Source organism: Artemia sp. Qi Xiang Cuo, chromosome 2 (assembly GCF_049724085.1).
Source record: "Artemia sp. Qi Xiang Cuo chromosome 2, ASM4972408v1, whole genome shotgun sequence".
In the NCBI taxonomy this organism is placed as follows: Eukaryota; Metazoa; Arthropoda; class Branchiopoda; order Anostraca; family Artemiidae; genus Artemia; species Artemia sp. Qi Xiang Cuo.
The window spans coordinates 73,620,832-73,644,467 of NC_142795.1; the positions used below are offsets into that span (position 1 = coordinate 73,620,832).

The window sequence follows — 23,636 nt, forward strand, 5'->3', positions numbered from 1 at the left end:
AGGACATCCAAAAGGTCTTTTAACAAGACTGAGAAATTGGATAATATAAATTATATTGTTATAGGTTCTACTGGGATAATTAACGAATCGGTTAAGCTGAACAAACTGAAGGAGCTCAAAAATATACATAGGTTTAAGAAATCACCGAAGGGCGGAATTGCAGCTAAGTAGTATTTTTACTTTTTACTTACTAAGTCAGGAGAATTTGGAATTTAAAATGAAATGAAGATGTAAAATCTATAACTGGTAGAATATTTTTAGCAGTGGTATGGGGAAGTAAAATACATTTGTTGGCAATTTTTTCTGTTTCTTTTTACTTGATTCGATGCCAAAAATACCACAAATACCACAAAAAGAAAAACATGGCCTTTTGGTAATTGGACTCGAAATTTTAATAAATTGAAAAAGCTGATTTGGATTTTTCTTGTTCTTTAGAATGCAGTCAATTGTCAGCGACGCTAATAGTTTAATATCTGTTAAAGCATTGTTTGATCGCCTAATATTTCTCCCTTATCTTTCTCTCATTTAGTTTCTAGCTGTAATCTTGCAAGCTTGTCGGCAAAATTTAGTGCTGCAATTAGTGTGTTGTTTGTGTTGTTACATATACTTCTTTCTATCGTTTGTATTTTGAACTTTTCAATTGTAACTTTTTTACTGATCACGTATTTCTTATAATTCAGATCACAATTAATGTGATGAAACTTGAATGTGTAATCACTGTGTGTGATACATGTTGCTAAAAATTTCTCACAATTCGTTCATGTCTTTTAATCTGCCTGTAAATAAACGGGTATCATGAAAATAAAATGACTTTTTTCATATGTTATTCATGTTCATGATGAACAGAAGTCCTTAAAATAGGTACCTTCTTGTAAAATTTGACATTTTTCTACATAGGAATTGCACACAATCAGGGTTGCCACCCGGTGAAAGTAGAATCACTAGATTTTAGTGATTTTTGGTTGATTTTGTGATTTATGAGCTGATTCAGTGATTTTTGTTTTTGAACAATATAAAAAATGACTAGAAATAGTGATAAATCATTAGGGGTGGCAACCCTGCGCACCATAAATACTGTTCAAAACCTATATATCGTTGTCACCAAAGCGGAAACGGCACTTTGGTCTTAAGCCGTAACGGTTGAATTCACACAAGCTTCGCTTTATTCATCAATATTGCTTCGGTTTCTTTTAGGTTTGGTTTCTTCATTTAAAGCAATTTCAGTTCCTTTTATGTTTGATACCTCATATAATCTGATTTCTGATCAATTAAGTTTTGATTATCGCTCTTAACTTTCCATTGAAAAAAGTTTGTTCTTTCATGTAATTATGATTCAAATCAGATTTTTAAAAACGATGTGAAAGAAAACACTAAAAAAAGAATAAAAATTATGCGTAAGACGAGGATCGACAATGTTTTTGTTGTCTGAAATACGTTTTGCTTCACATATCTATAGTAATATTTAGTTTAAAATACAATTTATGTGACCATTTTGTTTTGCTTTTCAGATTCGTATGAATGTAAGTGAAGCCTGCACAGAAGAAATTACAACAGTCGTAAGTGGGGTGGTAACCACCCTTCCCTGGATCCTCCCCCACCTAGAACCATAAACCAATTAGAGGACTGCGTGGCTCTATACAAAGGGAAGAACATAGAAATGGAATCAGCAGCAATTCAATTTAATTTCAGCGCCAAATAAGTGGTGAGCACCTGAGCTAAAGACTTGTGCCGAAACCCTTACTGAGTGAATTTCCACGGCACCTACAAGGTCAAATTAGAATTTAGCAGGTTTTTCCTTCACTTTATTTGAAAAGTTTCTAAAATGGACAAATAGAGTCATCTTCTTAGACAAATAGAGAGTCAAATAGAGTTCTAAAGTCATCATCTTCTTTTTGTGCAAATGGCATTTTTCTCATCACAGCCGAGTGTTTCAAGGTGATTTGTAACAAAAACAAAGTGCATGGCCCAATTTTGAAATATTTGCTTAAAAAGGTTAAATAGCATTGTATTCTAGGATACAAAGCATTTTTAAGGTTGCAGATGAGACTATTTTTTTGCTTAAAAACTCTTATATTTCTGGTATACTGTACTTGAAGTAACTGCAATTTTAGATTATATAATGATCCTTACCATGAAGATTTTTCCCTAGAGCTCCAGTACATTTATCCAATGGAATTTCACCATATTTATTTGCAATATTGACAAGGGCACCAAGCGAAACCAAATCCTCAGCAATAGACTGGTAGTTCCAAAAGCAAGCATAATGCAGTGGCGTGTTCCCGTGCTCATTAACAAAGTTGATATCCGCCTTATTCCTTAATAGCTAAACACAGAAATCAAATCAAGCATGATCAAAACTCATAAGTCAAATATAGAATGATTTTGGGATTGATTTTCCCCAAACAATTCATGAAAAGATTCTCTTCCTCTATAGAGATTGATGCACCATATTATCAGTGGATATATTGTGTATAATATTGGATATCACATTGGATATATGTGATAGTAATAATATTATCCAATATTATACAAATTTATTACTGCTCTGAACGCATCATAGTGTCCCTAATGCATCCGCTATAATATTGTATCGCAAGTTGTGATACATACAGTTGTGATCATAAGTTGTAGATAATTAGACGCGCGTATTAAAGCTCACCTACGGCTATGAACCACAAAGCATCTATTGTTAAAAAATATTTCTACTATTCTTTTAACATGTATCTTCTTTTTCTAAACTTTCTTGTCCATGGGATTTTTTGGATTCTATTTCGGTGTCTCACTATTTTGGCCAGTGTTGATGACTGCAATATAGCCAAAAATTTTTTTGTCGTAGTAATGTTCTTAATCTTGTTTTTCTGTAGTTGAATTTGCTTTGGATATTTTGTTGTTATTTTCTTTCTTTTTTTGTACTCCATCTACAACATTTTGTATGCTTAATAGTGGGTAATAAAATAATAATAATATTCATATGTCAAAAATTTCCTCTCTGCTTCTGTTAGTATAGCCGTGGAGGTTATTACTTGCAAATATTACTTGCAAAAATTACTTGCAATTACTTGAATATCAATCCTATTCAGGTCTTCTAAATAGATTTTTTTTTTGCTAAGTTGCCTTACACTTAAACAGGAGATGTTGTAGAATTGTATTTGCAATGTAACATAGCCAACACAGAAAATAACTGTGTACCAGTTTTGAATTCCACGCATCGCGTGACAATTTCATGACATCTGAGCCCATGGTACTTAAATTTAAGGGGAATAATCTTGTCTTATATGGAATTAGGACTGAAAAGAATTTACAGGTTTTGTGAGTCTTCCTTTTTGTGAGTTCTGGTTTTGTGTGTCATCATTAAGCTTGTTTTGGGTTTAAATTCTCTGCCAAAACATGAACCAAAAAATGCAAACACTTTTAGTGTCCAGAAAATAATCATCTAAAATAAAAATAAATAGCACCCAATTCTACCAAATCCTTAGAAAAAAAACATAAATTGAACAGTCTTTGAAAAGAAATCAGAATTCTTCATAATCTCATATATTTCAAATACGGGCATACTGAAATTTTACAAGTACAGAAAGCTGAAAGTTTCAATAAAATCCTAATCCAATATTTTATATGAGACAGAAAAATGTAGGCAGAATTAACCCACCACAAAGGTTCTGGTAAACTCAAGAAGTGTCATGGCAAACAATTTCTGTCTGAATAGCGAAAAAGAAAACACCAGATATGTCAATGGTTTCGCTGCCACCAATGAATATCTCTACATGTGATATTCTAGTATATTCGTTCGTATATTCTTACCAAACATTATACTCAAGCAGTTTGTATCCCGAAGTTTGCCTTTTCACTACTATTGTATATACCTTTCTAAACATGTTAGTAGCTGAGTTTTTTTTTATCCTAATAAGAAACTTCATTTGACTAACTCCTTAAAAGAAGAGGCTTGCTAAAAGTTGATCAATGACGGATTGACAGAGGCAGAAACAAATACTAAAAAAAGGAAAAAAATAGTTTCTTCATTTAAGATTATGTACAACGTTTTCTTTTTTTTTACAGTTTTGTATTGCATTTTTGAGTTAACTGACTTTATTTATGATTCGTCTTACTGGGGAGGGGGGTGGGTGTAGGTTACAACACCAAAAAGATAGAGAAACGACACGCTTAAGTAATACAAGTCCAAACTGTTTCTCAATTTCTTTTTCATGAATATAAAAAAAAGTATGAATTGTTCAAAACCTTATGGGGAGGGGCGAAACATTTGTTCTCTTACAGTCTGTTCAATAGAAATACCAAAAGTTGGTATTTTTCAATATCTAATGGGAAGCAATCACCTCACACCCAATTAGGCTCCCTGAAACTTATAAACCGCAAACCTTTTGAAGTTTATTGCCTCTGCCTTTCTAGTCATTGCTTATTGCAGGACTGGAGCTATACAATAGATTTACCCCGAGTCTCTAATTAGCCTCTGATTAATTTAACATTATCTTTCTTTTAATTATTATTTTGAATTGGTTGTTTGTATTAATTAAGTAATTTTTTAACTACTAGTTATTGCTCTTTGAAATTATTCATTTTTCTTTCCTAGAGTTTGTATTGCTAACCATAATCGTGGGAAAATTATGAACTGATCTTTCGGCTTAAAACAGAATTGACTACAAATGCCACATGAAATGGAGTTGACCATGAACACCAAATGAAAAGCAAGCAAAGACAAAATTCTGACATAGATTTGGGGCAAAAGGTAAAGGACAGGGAGAAGCATGATGAATATGTCGGTTGAAAATTCCCTCAGCTAAATTTATTGTACCCAATGAAAAAAAGGATAAAGAAAAAAATTTAGAAAGATGGAAACCTTCAAAACTCTAGAAAATATAACTGCACTTAAAAAAAATTAATTATTTTTCGTATGTCATAAAATTGTTCATCTTAAATAATTTCCCTCTCACTCTTTTATCTCTTCCAGATAGCATCAAAATAGCCCTTTCCTCACTTTGGACTACCAGTCTTGCATTACACTGTGTACAGTTTAACAAATTCCTCACAGAAGTTGAAAACAAAAAATAGTTCCCAAAATTAAAGCTGTGAGTTGAAGACAACCCCTCTTCCCCATTTTACTCTGTACAAGGGCATGAGGGATATAAATCAGTCTTGGGTGGTAAAGGTAAGAACCTGTCATAGGCTAATTGAGAGGTGGACAATGTGAAAAAAAAAGAATAAAACTATAGCTATTTTCTTTTTTTTAAACTGATTTTAACAAATAATCAAAAGCCAGTTCTAGTTTTTTCTCACTATTCAAGAAAAAGATAGGCAAACATAACATACAAATTGAACAATGTCTCTGTGTCCATGTGCAGTAGCCAGATGAAGTGGAGTATCATCACCCATATTTGTTGCATTTACTCTTGCCCCCCTTTGCACCAAGAGTGTGACCATGCTGAGATGTCCTTCTTTTGAAGCCCAATGAAGTGGACTAAATCCATGATCATCACTAGAAAATAAAAAAAGGATTGAAGGAAGATTATTACCCAATTTTTTTTTTAATGTGTATTACATGATCCATTGTTGTTATTTTCAATAGTTTACCAAATATTTTCATATAATTATAATAAAAGAGTTTTTTCAGTAAGTCAAAAACCAGCATGAATGATTGTATTATAATTCTCATGGCAAACGTCTAGTGGTGACAGCTTATAATAACAAAAGTGATGGCAATGATAGCAAATCTTCTACCAGGTTTATTGGATGCAAAGTTACCAGACTATGAAGTCAGGAGCATTGAAAGAGGCTTTAGTAAAGCCATTTTGGCTAAAAACTCCATGCCCAGACAGAAAAAAAGAGATATACAATCCAGGCAGTTTCGAACATATAACTTATGCCTTATGTGACTTACTGGTTGAAAAAGGTCTTATCAAGTTACCTAATGACCATGAATACCCAACAAACAAAAGAAGTAGTTTTCAAATATGCATTACAGACAAGGATTGATGAAATAGAAAACATGATTCTTGAACAATTCAAGAATGAAAAACTTCATTGACATGGGGTCGTAGAAAGATTCCTGGCTGTTGTGAAGTATCCTGCAGGGCATCAGTGCTTTTTAAGGGAACTCAGAAAAATTATATCTGCCATGGGAAACTTTTTAACTTGATTGAGATGCTGGTTAGCTTTGGTTTTGTTATGATTGAGCCGTTTTGTTGCACTAAAGACTAAGAAACAAACAATCATTATCTTGGGCACCAGATTCAGAACAAACTCATCAAGTTGATGGCATCTGATGTAAATTAGATTGTTACTGATAATCCAAAGCTTGTCAAGTACTTTTCAATTATACTTGACTGTATACCTGACATAAGCAACAAAGAACAGATGTTTCTGATATTGCACCTTTAGATACATAACAGTCTGATGTAAAAGTAATGTTCCTCTTGGAATGCCAAGCCATCCAGAATCCATTTCGGCATCTTTTTGGCTTCACGACGATTTTCCATCAGCAGGGGTGACGATCAGGAATAAATCTTGCTATCATCTGTCTAATCTACACGCAGATATTATAATACCGCAGGAAACTGAATATACTTCTGTATAGTTGTCTTTCAGTGTTAGCTGGTAGGCTTGAGGGCAGCAACAAGTAATGCCACATTTTTTACCATTTTTGAATGTGCAAGACACTATAGGCAAAGGGTTCTCAAATCCATTGCTACTGGCAATCAGGAAACTTGGCCTAATTACTGAACACTCTCAAGAACAGGGGTATGACAATGGAGCTAATATGAAGGAGAAGCACAAAGAAGTCCATTCCCATATCCTCCACTTGCATAGCCACATATTTTTTACACCTTGTGGCTGCCACAATCTCAATTTTGCGGTAGGAGACATGACTGAAGGCAGCTTACATATAATGTCAGTTTTTGGAGTTATGCAATAAATTTATGAGATGTTTTCAGCCTCAACTGCAAGGTGAAAGATGCTGTTCCCTTTGCCACCTTTAAATCACTGTCAGACACACACTGGGAATGCTGCACCAGCGTGTGAAAGTGTTGTGGTACCAAATGAACAAAGTAAGAGAGGCGCTACTTATCAAAACAGAATAGACCAACAATCCTGCAGCAAAAGCCAAAAAATTTCTTCAGTAAAATCCCTTGCAAATTTCAGAATAGGATATTTTGATTTTATCCTTGCACTAGCATATTATATGGCATTCTGTACACTGTTAATAACTTAAATTACCTTAAATCACTGTTAGCAGTGATTTAAGGATTTTAAATCATTGCTATGCTCCATGATGACATCTGTAGAAATGATTTTCATGTCTGGCTGCTTATTACATCCTTGTTGAGGTATCAGCTACCTCCCAGTTGAACAGGAAATCTTGACAGAGCCACTCTTGGTCAATTTTGTACTTGAATGTGTGACTTTTTAACTGCTTGCTACACCTCCTCCCCCCTCCATGAGGTGGAAGAGCACATGCAAATGTGGTCTGAGGATTGGGACAGTTGGGCAGCTACATATTATGTAAATTATTAGTTCATAAAAAAACAACAGTAGGCTCAGATGGCAGGGGCATAATTTGCTATGAGGCAGGGAGGTGGGCAACTGCCCCTCCCATACCTTGGTTTGCCCCCCCCCAAGCTGAAATTTAATTTCTTCCAAAATCTTGTTAAAACTAAGATAAACCTGCATAATTCAAGTATCAACAGAAACTGATTTTTTTTAGTACATGTTTACCTTTATAGTACCGTAAAGTACCTTTATAGTACTAAATAGTACCTTTATAGTACCAAATGGCTTATTTTTAGTTTTTACTGTCATTTTCACTTTATTTGGAAAATTGGTTCCAACTTTGCCCCCCCCCCTCCTTCCAGGATTTTGAAAATATTATGCCACTGCCATATGGCCAAACTTTTGGTTCTTTAACCTTTTCCATAAAAGACAGCTTTTTCTACCTCTCAACTTAACATTATTAAAAATATAATTTGAAATGAATTTCATTTGGTTTGCTAAAAAAAAAACAAGAAAGGGCAGAGCTCCTTAATTTCTTTCTTTGGCTCAGAACCAACTTTAAAAAAGCAGTGGAAAGTGGAACAACAAGAAGAAGGTATTGAAAACTGGATTTGATTCCCATAGTAACACATTAACAGAAAGTGAAGACAATCTTAACAGTGAAAGCCACTCAAATTTGATCAAATTAATTAACAAACATGCATGGGTGCCCATAAGGGGGTAGGGGGGGGCTTCAGCCCCCCCTTCCCCTCTGGCTGAATGACACTGCCTTATATTTTTATAGTTTTGCTTTGAGATTTCTATTATACAACTAGACCCCAGCGCTGCAATGATAAGGGAAGGTTGGTGGTGGCAGGTGCAAAAAACAGCAGCAGCCCTCTGCTGGCATGATCATTGTTGACCACAAACATTTATATTTTGATCAGTATTTCTCAACTACCAGCTTTAATTTATATCAGATTTGGGCCTATTTGCAAGTTAGGGACTTCACAAGTTGCTGGCTGGGTGCTGGTCTTCTTTGTTATTCATCAAGAGAAGCAGAAATCTGGTAGAAACAAAATGGTGGTGGCATTTCAGAACCCTTGCATAATAGTTGAAATGTCTAACAGCTATGTATTCCTAACAAAATTAATTATCAAAATTAGTAGTATTTTAATTTTCATCAAGCAACCATCACCATCAAGAAGAACTGTCACCATTTATATCACAGCTGAGTTGGTAGGAAAATCTTTCCCCTTAGTGTTCATACCATCAAACATCCAGAAGGGATTCAGAAGGGAGAAACATCCAGATGAGAGGGAGGAGGGGTATATCCGCTTCCAATCCAGATTGATTTGATAGTAAAGATCTGTGCTCTTAAATACAGACCAACCAAATGTTTTTTAGCCCATGAAGCTAATGGCAAATTGCAACGATCGTCAGAGGCTCAAATTCAAGCCGCATCTCTACATGCACTGGCATCTTTTTGTCTAATACATTCAATAAGCTCAGTGATTTTGCAGCCACTGTGAAATAGGATAGTCACAATAGGATAAGTACATCCACATCCCAGCACCACTAAGAAAACAAAATGCTTCTAGTATTAAAGGAGGGCAGAGCAAAAGTGCTCACTGATACATCAGTGAAAGCCAAGATTGAAGCTTCCTATGCTACAAGGAAGACAAAGAAAAAATTGAAGCAACAAAAGCAAGAAAAAAAGAAGCAGGCTGTGAAGAGATTTGGTGAGAAGACAGCACTGAGGGTAAAAATGAAACTGGAAGATTCATACAGTGACTGTTGATGACAACTGAGACAGTTCTCTTGGATAGGATAGTGAAAAGGAATGTGAGCTTAGTTTTGATTTGGGTTGCAGTTGGCAACTTCGTAAAAGTCATCTATGAGGGCCATTAGGGAGAAGGTAGAATCTACTGCAGAGGTCATTGTGACGACTATGAGTGGTGGGAGACGTAATATGTGAAAGTGGCTGGAACAGCCAGATCAATTCTACTACGTGAAAGAGGATTTAGGGTAAAAACCCCAGTACTTGGACAGTGTGTGATCTTTTACAAGTGTTTTGACTAAAATGTATCTTCCCTAAAGAAGGACAGTAGGTTCTTAATCTTTGACCTGATATAGATAGTTGGGATTGGCTTACTACAATCTTACAGCCAAGCTTATTTAAATATGATTACTGTTTTTCACAACAGATGTCAGAGATTGAATCTGTCCATCATTGAGATACTTTAATTTTAAGATCCTTTGTTCAAGATTGGGCAGTAGCCTATTTTCCAAGATTAGACTCCAGCTAAAAATTTGCAATTGCAATTAGGCCTCTACTATTAACTGTTGGTACATCTAATATATGGATGAAATATTTGAATATATGAAGTACTTATTAAGAAATTTAGACAGATTTAGTAGCAAAAAATTAAATTTCCAGGTGGTATAATAGATATAATTATTGAGACAGTAATAAAGGAGACCTGCATTTGTAGTTTTCTTCCTATTCATTTCTGTTGATGTCTGAAATAGGTCCCCTCCCTGTAATCAGACACCTAGTCTGCTCCTAGTTATTACACCTCCAGTGGTTTTATGACAAATAAGGAAACACATAAATTGTCCTTGATGTTAAATTCAGAATTTAACAGTTAGGAACATTAGAATTTTCAAAACCTACCAGAAGAGGGTGCTAATTTTTGAAGTAAATTTCAAGTAACACTGCTATGTCATGGAATCAAAACCTCAGTATTTACAAACACCTGCCTATGGCAAGGACTCAAGAAATATTGACTCTTTGCTATACCATGGGGTCTTGAAATAGAGAGGTCCTTAAATCTCTAGTTCCTACCAGGAATTTATTCTGGCATCTGTTTGAAAGACAATTGTCTATTCAAAGGATGTGCTACAAGAATTAGTGGGAATAAAAATCACCCTGGAAGCACAAGGAATTCTTAAAAACTATTTGTGTGCACACTTGTTTGTTTAATTTTGAAAACCACACTTGATTTCTAAGCATGAAAATTGATATCTTTAGCCACACAAGAAAAGAAAATCTCCAACATTGCAGTTGATGCAATAAAAAATTGGCTCAAATTAATTCAAAGTCTGCAGAACACTACCACCTCGGCTGATGGCTGCATGCTGGTGGTGTTATGACACTTTGGTGGTGGTTGACCATATCTCTTGTTGACAGAATTTGCAGCATACACTAGTGCAATGCCAGGGTCTATATACAACATTGAGGGTGCTGATTAGACCAGGTAAGCCCCCCCCCCCTAAAATTCGGCTTATGGGCACCCAAACATGATCCAATCCATGGTCTAGCCTAAGCTTTGGCTAATATTTGTGATGGCCTGTTTCAACAGAGGCTTTATTTTTCCTTAGGAAAAATTTCTAATAACAAATTAACATACATAATTATTTTGTAATTTTTGAAATTTATCTTTATCAAAATAAAGTAAAGGGCATAGTTTGCAATAAGTTACTTACTTACTATAATACTTATACAATAATACTCAATACTTACTGTAAGTATTGAGTATTATAAGCAAACTGAAGAGGCCAGAACTGGCACTGCTTTCCCCTGAAGGATAGCCCATGTCCCTTGACTCTCCAGATAAGGATCCCCAATAAAAATGTTGGAGCTATACCCCTAATTGACAGGGAATGGTGCAACAAATCCTGGCAATTAGTTTGGGACTCACCTGATCAGTCGGAAAACTATCTCCACTAACTGGTGACTACAAAATCATCCTCTTGCTGGCAAGTATGATTTGAGGTACCATAATAGGCTAACAGGAATTAATAAAAATTAAGGTATAATGTTGTTTTGTCAAAATTCTAACAAGTCAAATAGGCTAATTTCTAAGGCTTAGAAATCAGAAGAGGGTTAAAATAGTAGCTTAGCAATACCTTCCTGGAGTTTGTTTTTGGCCTGGATTTACTACTAAAAGCTGCATTATGTTCCTAACCTGGTAAATTTGCAGTGTGCCTTATAATTTTGTTAAGGTGAAAGTGAAAACATCATTTAATACCTTTTTTATGCTCTTTCATAAAAAAGGATGCCTTTTTTATGCCCTTTCTTGATTGACAAGGAATGGTGCAACAAGTCCTGGCAATTAGTTTGGGACTCACCTGATCAGTCAGCAAACTATCTTTATGACTTTTTTTATGCTCTTTCATAAAAAAGGATGCCTTTTTTATGAAAGAGCATAAAGATAGTTTATACTATCTTTATGGCATAAAGACAAGGAAGGGTGCAACAAGTCCTGGCAATTAGTTTGGGACTCACCTGATCAGTCAGCAAACTATCTTTATGCCTTTTTTATGCTCTTTCATAAAAAAGGATGCCTTTTTTATGCTCTTTCCTGATTGACAAGGAATGGTGCAACAAGTCCTGGCAATTAGTTTGGGACTCACCTGATCAGTTGGCAAACTATCTTTATGCCTTTTTTATGCTCTTTCATAAAAAAGGATGCCTTTTTTATGCTCTTTCCTGATTGACAAGGAATGGTGCAACAAGTCCTGGCAATTAGTTTGGGACTCACCTGATCAGTCAGCAAACTATCTGTATGCCTTTTTTATGCTCTTTCATAAAAAAGGATGCCTTTTTTATGCCCTTTCCTGAGTGACAAGGAATGGTGCAACAAGTCCTGGCAATTAGTTTGGGACTCACCTGATCAGTCAGCAAACTATCTTTATGCCTTTGTTATGTTCTTTCATAAAAAAGGATGCCTTTTTTATGCTCTTGCCTGATTGACAAGGAATGGTGCAACAAGTCCTGGCAATTAGTTTGGGACTCACCTGATCAGTCAGCAAACTATCTCCACTAACTGGTGACTACAGGATCATCCTATTGCTGGCAAGTGTGATTTGAGGTACCAGAATAGGCTAACAGGAATTAATAAAAACTAAAGTATAATGTTGTTTTGTCAAAATTCTAATAAGTCAAGTAGGCAAATTTCTAAGACTCAGAAATCAGAAGAGGGTTAAAATAGTATCTTAGCAATACCTTCCTGGAGTTTGTTTTTGGCCTGGATTTACTACTAAAAGCTGTATTAAGTTCCTAACCTGGTAAATTTGCAGTGTGCCTAATAATTTTGTTAAGATGAACGTGAAAACATCATTTGATGCCTTTTTTATGCTCTTCGATAATTCAATAATTGCTTCTAGGGCTAATTGCATCTTGAACCCTTAAAGGGGCCCCAAAGGTATTTCATATGAATATTGAAAGAGCATAAAAAAGTATCAAAAGATGTTTCACTTTCATCCTAGCTAAATTATATGGTCAAATGCAAATTTACCAAGAAATTTACCCACCCCACCCCTCTAATGTGCAAATATATAGGCTACCCTGAATTGTCAACAGCAAAGTTTTGAATTGCAAAATTCAGTGCTATTTTTGTCAATGTCATTCAAAAACTTGAAATGGTAGGAAAACAGTTTATATTTGAGTTGCCTAATAAATGATGGTTGGGTAAATTTTTACCAAATCATATTATTGACTTACAAAAAAGGTGAATATACCACTTGATGCCCTTTTTATGCTCTTTCCAAATATAATAATCATTTTTGTCAGAAATGAAATATACCACCATCCCTATTTATACCGATTCAGGGTATATATTTGCACATTAACGGGGTGGGGAAAATTTTATTTCTGATGTAAATGAGAGGTAAGATAAAACTTTCCCCTCAACCCCCTAAGGTGCAAATATATCCCCAGAATTGGTATATTTAGGGGTGGTGGTGAAATTAATTTCCGACAAAAATGATTATTACATTTGGAAAGAGCATAAAAAAAAGGCATCAAGTGGTATATTCACTTTATTTGTAAGTCAATAATATGATTTGGTTAAAATTTAACTGATGTTTGGGTCAATATGTACCAAATCATATTATTGAGTTAGGACTAAAGTGAATACACCATTTGATGCCTTTTTTAATGCTAATTACAAATATAATAAGCATTCCTATTGGAAATGAATTTCAGCCCCCCCCCTATATATGCCAATTCAGGGTTAGGTTAGGTATATCCTATATAGGGGTGGGGGCGTAAATTCATTTCTGATAGAAATGCTTATTATATTTGTAATCAGCATAAAAAAGGCATCAAATGGTGTATTCACTTTATTCCTAATTCAATAATATGATTTGGTAGATATTGACCAATGTTTGAACTGCTATAAACAAATAATTTTGGAATATTTTGTTCTTGAACAACTTATTTATAACTAGAGATAGCCTATGTTTTACCACTTTTCAATAACTTAACTAGTGTTGATAACTTCTTTGTGTGGTTACAAAAATGAAATACATTTGGGGCCCCTTTAAGGGCTCAAGATGAAACTAGCCCCAGAAGTAATTTTTGGATTTTGAAAGAGCATAAAAAAAGGCACCAAATGACATTTTCACTTTTATCTTAGCTAAATTATAAATCTCATTGCAAATTTACTCCTAACCTAACCCCTTTTCAAGAAAGAAAAAAGTAGCTTGTCTATACTTTTGCCAATGATTTTGTTATATTTGAAAAAAACTTAAGCCTAAATAAGAAATTGATCAGCCTAGGCTAGTGTGTTCACATTGTCCCTATTTCAGCAATGGAATTTAGTGCACATTAACATAAAAAAAAACTGTTGGTTTTCTTCTTGAATTGAGTAAACCTAGAATCTTAAGCTAGCAGCATTAGGCTATTGCCTAGTAAACGAGAGGTTTGCCTAGGATACCATAACCCCAAGAAATTTTTTCTTGTGCTAATATTACCCTTCATTTAAATCATGCTCAGTGTCATCCAGCCATACTCGAACTTGCATGGCATTGTTTTCTCTAACCCATTGAAATATATCTTCCATCTTGACTAAATTTAATTTTTTCAATCAAAACATTGCTTTGGGAAGTTTAAAAATCTCCGCCCATTGGAATCTTATCATAAGTAAATATCGAGAGTATGTATTTTTTTCAACCCCTAAGTATGTAACTTGGATTCTTATAATGATTTTATAATAGCAATATTTATGAAATATAATAGATATTTTAGTAGCACTTTCTTGTTGTATACAAGGTTGACTCATTTCTTTGTATTGCGTTTACATTTTGCATTTTATGAACAGAATGCAATGAATCAGCCAACTAAAACCCCTTTATCTGTATCGTTCCGAAAAAGAAAATAGTTCTCAGTTTCAATGGAGATTTACTTTCCAGCTTGTCTTTCAACGAAAAAGTAGGTTTTCGTCACTTCTTTCTGGTACATTTTATCCAGAAACTCAAAAAGGGAAAAGGAAAAATTTCAAAGACGTACTTTCTAAAAATATAAGTAAGGACAATAAAGATTTTCAAACTGGTTTATTGGATTGATCAGAGGCAACGCTATAGCGTTGCCTATAGTAAAGGCCATACGGCTCCAATGTTTTATTATTATTATTATTTATTTATTTATTTTTTTATTTTCCCAGAGGCACTTCATATGGAAGGGGTCGTCGTAGAAACTTCAAAGGGGGCTCATTCGAATGGAAATCGAGAGTTCTAGTGCCGTTTTTAAGGGTCGTAAGTGATTGGAGGACAACTAGCAACCCCCTCCCCCACCGCCCATCATTCCCCCAAACACATCCAATCAAAATTTTGAGATAGCCATTTTGTTCAGTGTAGTTGATTTCCAGATAGAAAATATGTTTTTGAGGAGGACACTCCCCCACAACCCTCAGGGCAAGGGTTTCAAGTTATGCCCGGGGGTCGTAGAAACTTTAAAAAGGGCTCATTCAATTGGAAATTGGAGTGGCTTGTGCCCGGTTTAATTGTCGAAAGTGATTAGAAGGCAACTAACACCTCTTCCACGCCCACCATTTCCCGAAACACATCCAATCAAAATTTTGAGATAGCCATTTAGTTCAGCGTAGTTAATTTCCAGATAGAAATTATGTTTATGAGGAGGACACTCCCCCACAGCCTTCAGGGTACGGGTTGTAAGTTATGCCCTGGGGACACATAAGGTTTTTATATACAGCGTTGTCGTAAAAAATTCAAAACAGTTTCATTCGATTGAATATCCAAATGCCTAATATTCTTCTCAACAGTCAAGATTGGTTTTAGGGTAACTAACCCCCCTCTTCTGCCTAGCATTCCCCCGAAGATATATAATCAAAATTTTGATATAGCCATTTTTTCAACGTAGTTTTAAGTTCTGGAAATTAGATCTTTGACGATGACAATCCCCCCACAGCTCTCAGGGCACGGGTTGTAAGTTATGCCCTGGGGGCATATAGGGTTTTGTATAGAGAGCATAGTCGTAGAAACTTCAGAAAGGGCTCATTCTATTGGAATTTTTAATGGCAAGTTACTTTTTTAATAGTCGAAAGTTATTCTAAGGCAACTGACACCCCTTCAACGCCCACCATTTTCCCAAACACATCCAATCAAAATTTTGATATAGCCATTTTGTTCAACGTAGTTGAAAACTCTGGAAATTATATGTTTGTGCAGGACACTCGCCCCACAATCTTCAGGGGCAAGGGTTATAAGTTATGCCCTGGGGGGATATGTGGTTCTTATGGAAGGAATGCTCATATAAACTTCAGAGAGGGCTCATTTGATTGGAAATTGAAACTTCTAGTTCAATTTTTAAGCGTCAAAAAATATTGGAGGGTAGCCAGCATAACAAAAACTCAAGTGTCATCACAACCCCCGCCACCTGGGCCCAGGGGCAGGCATTGTAAGGTATGCCCTGGGGCATATATGGTTCTTATAAAAGGGATGCTCGTATAAACTTCAGAGAGGGCTCATTTGATTGGAAATTGAGAGTTTGAGCTCGCTTTTTAATAGTCAAAAGAGATCCTATGGCCGCTAGCCCCCCCCCCCCACGCCTTCTTTTCTAAACCCATCTGATGAAAAATTTGAGATAGACATTTTATTAGAAATAGTTCAAAGGTCGGATAAGAAAATCCGGTGTCAATACAACCCCCCAGGGCCCAGGGGAAGGGGTTCTAAGCTCTGCCCTAAGGGTATGTATTGTTCTTATGAAAGGGAGGCTCCTATAAACTTCATAGAGGGTACATTTGACTGGAAATTGAAAGTTCTAGTTCACTATTTAAGAGTCAAGAGAGTAAACGGCAACTAGCTACACATTTTGAGATAGCCAGTTTTTTTGGAAATTGTTCAAAAATTAGATAACGAAAACTCCCCCAGGGCCTGGGGGATAGGCGTTGTAAGTGTTCTCCTGGGGGCGTATATGGTTCTTATGAAAGGCTCATATAAACTTCAGAGGGGGCTCATTTCATTAGAAATTGAATGTTTTAGTTCAATTTTTAAGATTCAAAAGATATCCGGGGGCAACCAGCCCCCCCCCACACACCAATTTTTCTCCAAGGCTATCCGATAAAATTTTTAAAGGAGCTATTTCATTAAAAATAGCTAAATGGTCAGAAAAGAAAAATTCCTGTGTCGACGGAACCCGCCAGGGCCCGGAGGCAGGCGTTATGAGTAATGCTCTAGGGGCATATATAGTTCTTATGAAAGGGATGCTCGTATAGACTTCGGAAAGGGCTCATTTGATTGTAAATTGAAAGTTCTCGTTCACTTTTTAAGAGTCAAAAGAGATCGGAGGGCAACTATCCCCCCTCCTCCACGCCCCAAATGCATCAGATAAAAATTTGACAATAGACATTTTGTTAAAAATAGTTCAAAGTTCTGATAACAAAAAAATCCGGTGTCAACACAGCCCCCCAGGGCCCGGGGGTGGACGTTGTAAGTTATGCCCTGGGGTATATATGGTTGTTATGAAAGGGATGCTCGTATAAAACTCCTAGAGGGCTCATTTGATTGGAAATTGATAGTTGTAATTGACTTTTTAAGAGTCAAAAGTGATTGGACGGCAGTTAGCCTCCCCCCAGACTCCATTTATTTTTTTCCCAGAGACACTTCATATAGAGGGGGTCGTCGTATAAACTTCAAAGGGGGTCATTGGATTGGAAATCAAGGGTTTTAGTGCCCCTTTTAAGAGTCAAAAGTGATAGGAGTGTCCCCCCAAACCCTTTTTCCCCAAATACATCTAATAAAAAATTTGAGGTAACCATTTTATAAAAATATTTTCAAAGATTATATAAAAAAAACTCCTTTACGTATGGCCATTTCGTTAAAAATAGTTTAACGGTCAGATAAGAAAAACTCTTGTGTCAACACAACCCCTCCCCCCTCCAGGACTGGGGAAAGCGTTGCAAATATTGCTTTTGGGGCTTATATGGTTCTTATGGAAGGTATGTTCGTATAAAATTCAGAGAGGGTTAATTTGAATTGAAATTAAAAGTTGTAGTTCATTTTCTCAGAGTGAAAAAAGATCAGAGGGCAACTAGCCCTCTAGGCACAGCCCTCTAGGGCATATATGGTTCTTATGGAAGGTATGCTCGTATAAACTTTGGAGGGCTCATAAGATTAGAAATTGAAAGTTCTCGTTCACTTTTTAAGAGTCAAAAGAGATCGGAGGGGAACTAGCCCCCGTCTCTACGCCCTATTTTCCTCAAACCCATCCGATAAGAACTTTGAGAGAGCCATTTTTTCAAAATTGTTCAAAGGTCAGATAACAGAAATTCCGGTGTTTACACAACTCCCCCGGGCCCGGGGGCAGGCATTGTAAGCAATGTCCTGTGGCTGTATGTGGTTCTTATGAAAGGGATGCTCGTATATACTTCAGAAAGGGTTCATTTGAATGGAAATTAAAAGTTGTAGTCCATTTTCTCAGAGTGAATAAACATCGGAGGGCAACTAGCCCTTCCTGCCCTCTACGCCTTTGGATGTATCGGATGGATAAACCCATCCGATAAAAATTTCAGGTGACCATTTTGTTAAAAATAGTTCAACCATCAGATATTAAAACTCTAGGGTCGACAAAACCCCAAGAGCCGAGGGACAGAAGTTTTAAGTTATACTCTGGGGATATATATCGTTCTTATAGAAGGGATACTCGTATAAACATCAGAGAGGGCCCATTAGATTGAAAATAGAAAGCTCTAGTTCACTTTTAAAAGAGTCAAAAGAGACCGAAGCTTAATTAGTCCCCACACGCCCTTTTTCCCCAACCCATCCGATAAAAATTTTGAGATAGCAATTTTGTTAAAAATAGTTCAAGCATCAGATAATAAAAACTCCGAGGTTGACACAAATCCATTTTTCCACTGTGATATTGATACTTTGATACCAGTTTTGATACTTCGATGAATATTTGATTTTTTTTTTAAGTTTGATTTTGGAATAAGGAATTTTTAAAAACTTGAAATTTTTGCAATCAAAATCCGAAGTAAAATTAATTAAAAAAAAATTTCCGAAAAATAAGTTTTTCAAAGAAAAGTAAAGGCAATTTTAAACTTAAGCTCAGCAGATAATAATACCTTTTAAAATTCAAACTCAATACGACCAGAAATTACTATTAAAGAATAAATGAAACTTCATCTGCTTTTCGGATGCTTCATCTACTTAATCTGCTTTTCGGAGCGTCCATGCTTCAGAGCCATATTTGACCACTGTCATCACTGTAGCTTCTAATATTCTAATCTTGGTTTGCAGATTTATCTTGCTATTCTTCCAGACTTTTTTTAACTGTGAAAAACCGCCCTGTGTCTTGGCTATTCCACTATTAACACCTTCACTGCTCCCACCATCTTTATTAATAACACTACCAAGGTAAGTGAAGCTGCCCACCTGATCAATGTCTTCGTTACCCAACGTCACTTTTTCATCTTCACTTATTCCTAGGCTTAGTGACTTAGTCTTCTTAACTTTAATTTTTAAACCTATTCTAGCACCCTGAACACACAAAACCTCTAAAACTTCATTCATTGTGCTCACACTTTCATCTAGGATGCTTCAATCACCAGCATAATCTAAGTCCATGAGACTTTTTCCTCCCCATTTGATTTCGTGGCCTCCCATTGCCTTTCCTGTGCTCCTTAAGACAAAGTCCATCAAAATAATCCATATAAAGGGGGATAGAACACAACCCTGCTTAACTCCTGATTTAATACAAAACCAGCTGCTAACCTCATTTCCTACCTTAGCCACAGCATTGTTATTCTCGTACATAGCACTAATCGCTCCAGTGTCTAATTATGGTATAGCATATATGGATGAAAACTTTGTCGAAGCTCCTCTATTAACAAAATCAACAACTTGTTCATAATATTTGAGACTAAGGACCAAATGCGTTTAAAAACTCAGACACATCTCAATCATTAACTAAAGCGTAAAAATTTGGTCGACACATCCTCTACCTTTTCGAAAACCGCACTGTTCTTCTCTTAAGACTTTGTCTACGGAATCTCTCAGTCTAAAAATTATCATGTTACTAAGTAATTTACTACCTACAGAGACCAGACTAATGCCTTGATAAATACCAAACTTACTTTTATCACCTTTCTTATGCAGTTGTTTAGTTATGGATTTCCTAAAATCGTTAGGTACTTCCCTTTTTCCAAAATCATATTCATAATCTTCAGTAGCTTATTTCTAACCTCAGAGCCACCATATTTAAGAAACTCATTTACCAACATATCAGCACCTGGGGCCTTATTATTTTTTAATCGTTTTAGTACTGTCGCTAATTCCTCCTCTCAAAAAAAATTTTCCTTCTCATCCAAGGTATCACAAACTTTTTCATTTTCCTCTATATCTTCTCCTGCAACTCTATCTCGGTTAAGCAAATTCTCAAAATGTTCGGCCCATCTCTCTTTAGTTTTTTCCTTATCGTCAATTGCGGCCGCATTAATATCTTTAACTGGGCCAAGTCCTCATTGACTAATCCCTCTCAATTTGTTAACATGCCAGTACAATATTTTACTATTATGCCGTCTATCTGCATCTTCCAGATCCTCGACACTTTTATCCATGACCTCGACTTTACACCTCCTTAGTTCATATTTTAATGCTTTCTCCACTTTCTTTACATTCCTTTCGTTTTCATATGATCTATCACTCGGGTAATTCTTGTACAAGTCCTTTCTTCTTTTTATTAAACAGAAAGCTTTTTCACTAATATTCTTAGCTGCAGTTCTAGCTTTCATCCCTAAGACACCTTCAGCAACTTCACAAATTATTTTTTCAAAATTATTCCAACATCTTCCACATTATCAAATTTTAAACTCTCAATGTGAACAATAAATTGCACCTAAGTATTATTTATCAACACTAAGTCCTCTGCCAGGGTTGTGGTAGACGTGTAAAAATTGCTGTGCTAAAATTCCATTTTTTCCGATTCCAAAAAACTATGTATATTCAGTTTAATTGGGCAATAGTAGAACTTACGCTTGAATGTTGAACATTGCTCGACTCTATAAATACCGATGGGATTGCTGCTCTAGTCACGAGTAAGATTGATTTTATCCACCAAGTTAACTGTAATGTGGCTCAGGCGTATTCTTGGAAGAATTCTTACTTTGCAAACAATGCGAATCAGGAAAACTGCACAATTTTGGAAATACAAAGATAGGAAATCATCAGAAAAGGTTGCCAATTTTTTTATTGTTAACTCAGCAACTGCTATCAGCTGTTATGAGGCTTTGCAAATTTTTCTCAGTATTTCTTCTCGAAACTAAACGTTTTTATTGCTAACTTATAGCGTAAGTGCCAGTGGCGTAAATTCAGAAAAATTCTGGGGGGGGGGGCAAACTTCAAAGATTTTTGGCACCTCATGGAAGAAAACTTGCAAATTTTCACTTTTACTTCGTGAGGAAAGTACAAAACTATGCTGATTATATTCTGTTAAAGAAAAAAAGTAAAAAAAAGAAAAAAAGTTTGAATTGGTGAAAGTTTCTAATTCAGAGCGAGTGGATGGCTTGGAAAGAGTATTTTCTACCGCGAAGTAGTGGATATTTTTGAAATATTATTAAAAACTGTATTATCCCTTATATTGGACCTCTTAGACTCAAACATAAACATTAACTCAAACATCAAACATTACTTAAAAACAAATATTGTGCTGTAAAGGGTCTAAGCCAAAAAGGAAAATTTAGAATTAGGAGATGTCATTTTGTTTTGTTAAGAATTGAATTGAGTGAAGGTCTAGAACAGGGTTTTCTGGCGCGAAGCACAGTGGCGGAAATGAAAAAAAAACCTGATGAGGGGCAAATTCCATGTCTCAATAGGCAGCCTCAAGTGGGTTGAATTATCAAAAATCCAAGAGAGGGGGAAATCAAGCCAAATTAGGCGGTAGCCCACTTAAAATCCTTTGGATAATAAAGCTTAGAACGCAATTAGATATACAAAAATTCAAGTACATAAACACAATTAAGCAAATAGATCATAAATTTGTTTGACTCACGACTGAAGTATCCAGAGAGAGCCAATATTCTAATGGGAAACGTCGTTGCTTCAGGGAAGCAAACTTGTCGACGGCAATGTTATAATCTATCTTTTTTCGCCTTTTCCTGCTGGGTTGCTATAACTAACAAATCGCTAAGTCGCTCATCAGTCATGGTTGTTCTGAGATATGTCTTAACCCTCTTAAGCGTTGAAAAAAATCTCTCGTTAGAGGCAGTTTAAACGGGGAGCGTCAAAACAATTTCAAAAGCTTCCGAGATAACAGCAAAGGCGTTTTTGTTCATGTAGAGGTAGGCAAGAGCTTTTGATGGGCATTCTGGTTTCATCCTTTGTAAATAAAATTTGGCCATGGCTATCTCCGACTCAAGCTTCAACTCGTTTACTAATAATTATGGAAAGTCACGTACAAAGTCTTGTATTAGACGTGCATCCAGGAACTTCGGTGAACTTGGCTCAAACGCTTCTAAGCCTTGGATTACTGAGGAGTTTTCACCAAACCTTTGTCTCAGCTCCGAAGTTACTCGGTCGACTATGAAATATAAAATGTCCGACCTATAAGTTTGAAAAATGTCACGATCCTCTTCTGTTCGATTTCTTGCTCTGGCACCAACAATGGGTTCAACATAAAAATCAAAAAGGCGTCTGCTTATAGCAATGGAGCGCCTAGGCTTTTGTATTTGAATTGAGAGCTGCTCGCATAAGCTTTTCGTTACTTCGACCATCTGAAACCAACGCTTTTCAGATCGGACCTCTAGAACCTGTTGTTGAACTGCTTGAAGCAGAGAATTTACGCCTGAAAGAACGAGGCTCTTGGACTGGAGTTGTCTGGATGCAATATCTATCGGACCAAGGATACTGCTCATTATTTCAAGAATGAGCAAGAATTTGGCATCAATTGTTGCCAGCAACCCAGAAGCTTCAGAACGGTCCTCTGTTGAATTGGCTTCATCAGAAATAACCCTTAGTGTTTCGAGAATAGCACCTAAACGTATCCGGATCTTCTGAATTGAGGAAAACCAATAGCACCATCGAGTGTCGGCTAGCCGCTCGAGCTCAATCTTCTTTTCTCCGCGTTCTTGTTGGGTTCGAAAGAAAAGTTCGTGACGTGGCACACTTCGGCTGAGAGACATATAATGCCTGAATGCAAGAAAAGAAGTTTCTAACCTCCGGACAAGAAGCTATTGACTGCACAAGCACAAGATTTAGGCGATGGGCGTGACAATGAATATACCTAGCTTGTGGTGCAAATCCTTTAAGAATAGCCTGAACACCATTACATGCGCCGCCCATGACGCTCGCACCATCATAGCATTGAGCCACACAGGTGCTCCAATCCAGTCCGTGCTTTTCAACAAGATCCTTGATTTCATTAGCAAGGGATGCTGCATCTAATTGTTCAAGATGTGTACTTCCGAATGTCTCCTGGCGGATGATAGCATTACTATCAATAAACCGAATAATTAAACCAAGCTGCTCTTTTTTCGACAGATCTTTCGTTTCATCTGCGCAGATTGCCCAATATTTCTTAATAGAGCATCTTGTTTGTTCTCGCAAGAGGTCAGCCAGTATGCTTATAAGACTATTTTGGTAGTCGGGACTCAAATAGCTTCCATACCGACGTTTTAGTTTTTGCTGAAGGTCCAGGTTTCCCTTTGTCATCACTTCTAGTATTTCTATAAAATTACCTCGATTGTGTGAGTCGTCGTGTTCATCTTGACCTCGAAATGGGAGTCCTTGGCGTGCTAGGGCACGTGCCACTTTCGCAAGTGTGACTATATGCAGGCGATTTTCCGCTATGGCTTCCTTCCGATTTGAATAGAGTTGTAGCTATTAATTCAGATGTGCCACACTCAATTGCTTTA

At 36.2% G+C, this 23,636-nt stretch overlaps 2 protein-coding genes across 2 annotated transcripts in view; both read right to left on the reverse strand.

Annotated features, from left to right (window-relative positions):
- Positions 1 to 14,381, reverse strand: part of Ilk (integrin linked kinase) — a 31,224-nt gene extending 16,843 nt beyond the window's left edge. Inside the window, exons 1-3 of the mRNA XM_089103162.1 lie at positions 14,242 to 14,381; positions 5,323 to 5,488; positions 2,131 to 2,323 (exon numbers count right to left, since the gene is read on the reverse strand). Coding sequence (XP_088959288.1) covers positions 2,131 to 2,323; positions 5,323 to 5,488; positions 14,242 to 14,330 — 448 coding nt within the window. The 5' untranslated portion in view covers positions 14,331 to 14,381. The remainder of the gene's footprint in view (positions 1 to 2,130; positions 2,324 to 5,322; positions 5,489 to 14,241) is intronic.
- Positions 14,382 to 22,163: 7,782 nt separating this feature from the next.
- LOC148955598 (zinc finger MYM-type protein 1-like) lies at positions 22,164 to 23,433 on the reverse strand. The gene is made up of 2 exons (XM_089107743.1): positions 23,006 to 23,433; positions 22,164 to 22,911 (listed from the first exon to the last, which is right to left on the reverse strand). Exons 1-2 carry the CDS (start codon positions 23,431 to 23,433, stop codon positions 22,164 to 22,166), a joined length of 1,176 nt encoding a protein of 391 aa, XP_088963869.1.
- Between the last annotated feature and the right edge of the window lie 203 nt (positions 23,434 to 23,636).